This window comes from Nicrophorus vespilloides, unplaced genomic scaffold, assembly GCF_001412225.1.
Source record: "Nicrophorus vespilloides isolate i.1.1-1 unplaced genomic scaffold, Nicve_v1.0, whole genome shotgun sequence".
NCBI classification, from domain to species: domain Eukaryota; kingdom Metazoa; phylum Arthropoda; class Insecta; order Coleoptera; family Silphidae; genus Nicrophorus; species Nicrophorus vespilloides.
In genome coordinates, this window is record NW_017096370.1 from 18,635 (window position 1) to 22,269 (window position 3,635).

Genomic DNA, 3,635 nt, shown 5'->3' on the forward strand with positions numbered 1-3,635 from the left:
AAATATTACAAAATTCATTTCCGAAACGATTTCAACATAATCTGGTGTCATTCTTGATCTATTAGTGTAAATCTTTATATTAAGATAAATTTGCATATTTTTCTAAATTGAGTAATGTTTCCAATACTTTATTTTTATCTGAAATTATCTCTAAGAAAATTAGATTAATGTATTAAATTATAAACTGGAATAGATTAGGAAATTAGATAATATTAAAGTTTCCATTAAATAATAAATAATAGTTATAATTTCTATATCTGATAAAAATAAAATACGTTGAAAGATAATTATTAAAAAAAAAACGGTGAAAAATCCCAAGAATATACTTTATATTACAAAATTCATTTCCAAAACGATTTCAACATAATCATGACACCAACATTCTTGATCTATTAGTGTAAATCTTTATATTAAGATAAAGTTGCATAGTTTTCTAAAATGACTAATGTTTCCAATACTTTATTTTTATCTCAAATTATCCGAAGAATATACTTTATATTACAAAATTCATTTCCAAAACGATTTCAACATAATCATGACACCAACATTCTTGATCTATTAATGAAAATATTTATATTAAGATAAATTTGCATAGTTTTCTAAATTGAGTAATGTTTCCAATACTTTATTTTTATCTCAAATTATCTCTAAGAAAATTAGATTAATGTAATAAATTATAAACTGGAATAGATTATGAAATTAGATAATATTAAATAATAAATAATAGTTATTATTTCTGTATCTGATGAAAATAAAAATAAAATACGTTGAAAGATAATTATTAAAAAAAAGGTGAAAATCCAAAGTCGTGATTGCTTAAGGTGAAAGGAAAATGTTAATGTCGTGTGGAAAAACTATGAATAATTATTGGAAGAACCAAATGTATTTTTATATTTAAATAACAATGGTAACAATGTAATTTGCAGGTTTGGTATTCAGCGGTTACGCAGTGCTTCTTCTCGCTAAACATAGGATTTGGAACTGTTGTAATGTATTCCTCCTACAACGACTTTAATCACAACATCTACAGGTAACCATAATAAATTATAATAATTGTATTGGATTTTTACTTTGTTGTGACAAGGGATGCGATCGTCGTATCGTTTATGGATACGTTCACTTCGATACTGGCAGGAACGACGATCTTCGGGATCTTGGGAAACCTGGCCCAAAGACAGAATATGCATGTCAAGGACGTGGTCAACGCCGGCGGAACCGGCCTCGCCTTCATTTCCTACCCGGAGGCCATCGCCAAATTCGATTCCGTCCCATGGGTATTAATTAATTCAATCTAGCGGAAAAAGGGAAATTATTTCAATTCATTTACAGCTCTTCGCGATCCTCTTCTTCATGATGCTTTTCATCTTAGGCGTGGGCAGTTTGATAGCGCTCCAAGGAAGCGCTTTTACCATCATCATGGATAATTGGCCTCATCTGAAGAAATGGCACGTCTCTTTAGGTTGCGGCATCGTCGGATTCATAATTGGATTAGTTTTCGTTACTCCAGTATGATTGAATTAAAAAAATATCAATTGGAGAGTGTAATATTATAATTTATGTTGCAGGGTGGACAATTCATCGTGACTTTATTGGATTACTTTGGAGGAACCTTCATCTTCTTCATCCTCACCACCATGGAAGTTATTTGCGTCTTCTGGTGGTACGGTGAGTATTTTACGAAGCAAATTGAAGCGATAACTTTAAAATGATGATTGTTACAAGGTTTGGAAAATTTCTGCGACGACATCGAGTTCATGCTGAAGCGTAAAGTCGGTTTGTACTGGCGCATCTCCTGGGGTGTTATAACACCCGTGGTTCTCGTCGTGATCTTCATCTATTTCGTGGCCACCTTAGAGCGGTTGCAGCACGAAGGATTAGATTTTCCCGATCACGTTTTAGGTAATCATTACAAACAACTATAAGCTAAAAAAAATGATATTTTTATTCTGCACGCAGCTTTCGGTTGGGTAATACTTGGAGTCGGCCTTCTCCAAATCATCATTTGGTGGTCGTACTATCTAATCCACAAGAGGAAAATCGGATTCAAGAACGTTAGTTTTGCAAATTTTCTATGAATATATTCCAATAACAACTAATATACAATTCAAGGCTTTGAGACAATCCCTGTCGCACGAGAAATGGGGTCCGAAAAACCCGGAATACCGCGCCGCTTGGTTGGAACGGAAGAAGCAATTGGCGGAACGGAGATTGGCCGCAAATAAACCGGAATGGCTCAGGCTTCTCCACGTCCTCATCGGAAAGAATTGATTTACCACACGCACTTAACACTAATTGAATGGGACTTCAGTTAATTCCTCGCAAGAAAAAAAACATAATATAAAAATTAAATAAGATACTTGATGAATTCCATTGCTCCAATTAATCTACAAACACATCAACGCGCTGATAAAACGCGAATGAATCTGGGTTAAGGTTTGTTTAATTGAATTTAATTGAAATTCCGACGGTGATTTTCATGATCAGTTTTTACAAAAAACCATTCGTCTTTCTCTTCGCGCATTATCTTCAACGTAAAATCATTTTTACGTAATTGCACTTTCACATCATTTACCATTAATAAATTTTGCTTGAGAATTTAGAAAATGTTGGCGAATCGCTTCAACTTTTCAATCATCATTGATTATTATAAAAATATTTTGCTTTAATCTTTTGCAAATTTCAAATAGACTGCCTTATTGCAATATTAATTGCATCAAATAATGAGAAATAAGTTAATTAATTAATTTACCTATAATTATTTGTAATATTTATTACATTAATGATAATTAGTAGTAAATTGTTTTAGTATAAGGTTAAGAAATATGTGAATTATTATTATAAGTATTTAATAAATTTAGAAATTGTAAAATATTTTGTGTTCTTGGTGTCAATTGGAAATGGAATTAAATAATGCGTGATGACCTCAAGTCCAATTGCATCGATCTAAATACGAGAGAGCGCAAGGATTGGGATTGCATCAATAAATAAATTTCCAAACAGGATGTGCAGATTATTTTTTTTTGTGTAATATCAACTCAAAATAAGGTCAATTCCACTCATTTTTACGCTATTATTTGTACTCTACATTAATAAAGCGTTCCTTATGTCTACTTATATAAAACTAAAATTCATGTAAAACATTCTATTTACTTTCTCTGCTGTTTTTTTTGTTTGTTTGTTGTTAATAAAAAGAAACTTGCGAACGTGATGAAATGACTTTGCTGTTGCTTTTTTCTTTCGTTTTTTTTTTGGGAATGTCTTTTCATCAGAAATTCCGAGTAAATTCTCTACCCGAAAGAAAATGAGTTCGTCCGCTGCAGCAACTCGTTATTGTATGCTGCTGGAATGCTGCAGTTCCTTTTTGCTTTGATGGGATAATAACGTTGATTTGAGCAAATTGCATATTTCGAGATGGATCATTTACGTTCCACGATTATTATTTAAGCTTCTTTTGGCGCAAGCAGTGAAATAACACTGATGAATGCTACAAAAAAAATGAAACAATAAATTTCTCGTTTGCTAATGGTATTGAAAATGGGAAAGTTCGAAGCGCTAGAATAAATTTTCAAATGTTACGCGAAATAATTAACTTGCAATTTATTATAATTGAAATTTAATTATTTCCGTTTGCGCAT

General features: G+C 31.8%; 1 protein-coding gene across 1 annotated transcript in view; it reads left to right on the plus strand.

The window, feature by feature from the left end:
• LOC108556825 (sodium-dependent nutrient amino acid transporter 1-like) overlaps positions 1–2,631 on the plus strand; it is a 9,198-nt gene extending 6,567 nt beyond the window's left edge. The window contains exons 6-12 of the mRNA XM_017913100.1: positions 927–1,030; positions 1,085–1,274; positions 1,330–1,506; positions 1,566–1,665; positions 1,723–1,899; positions 1,957–2,051; positions 2,110–2,631. Coding sequence (XP_017768589.1) covers positions 927–1,030; positions 1,085–1,274; positions 1,330–1,506; positions 1,566–1,665; positions 1,723–1,899; positions 1,957–2,051; positions 2,110–2,268 — 1,002 coding nt within the window. The 3' untranslated portion in view covers positions 2,269–2,631. The remainder of the gene's footprint in view (positions 1–926; positions 1,031–1,084; positions 1,275–1,329; positions 1,507–1,565; positions 1,666–1,722; positions 1,900–1,956; positions 2,052–2,109) is intronic.
• The last annotated feature ends 1,004 nt before the right edge of the window (positions 2,632–3,635 follow it).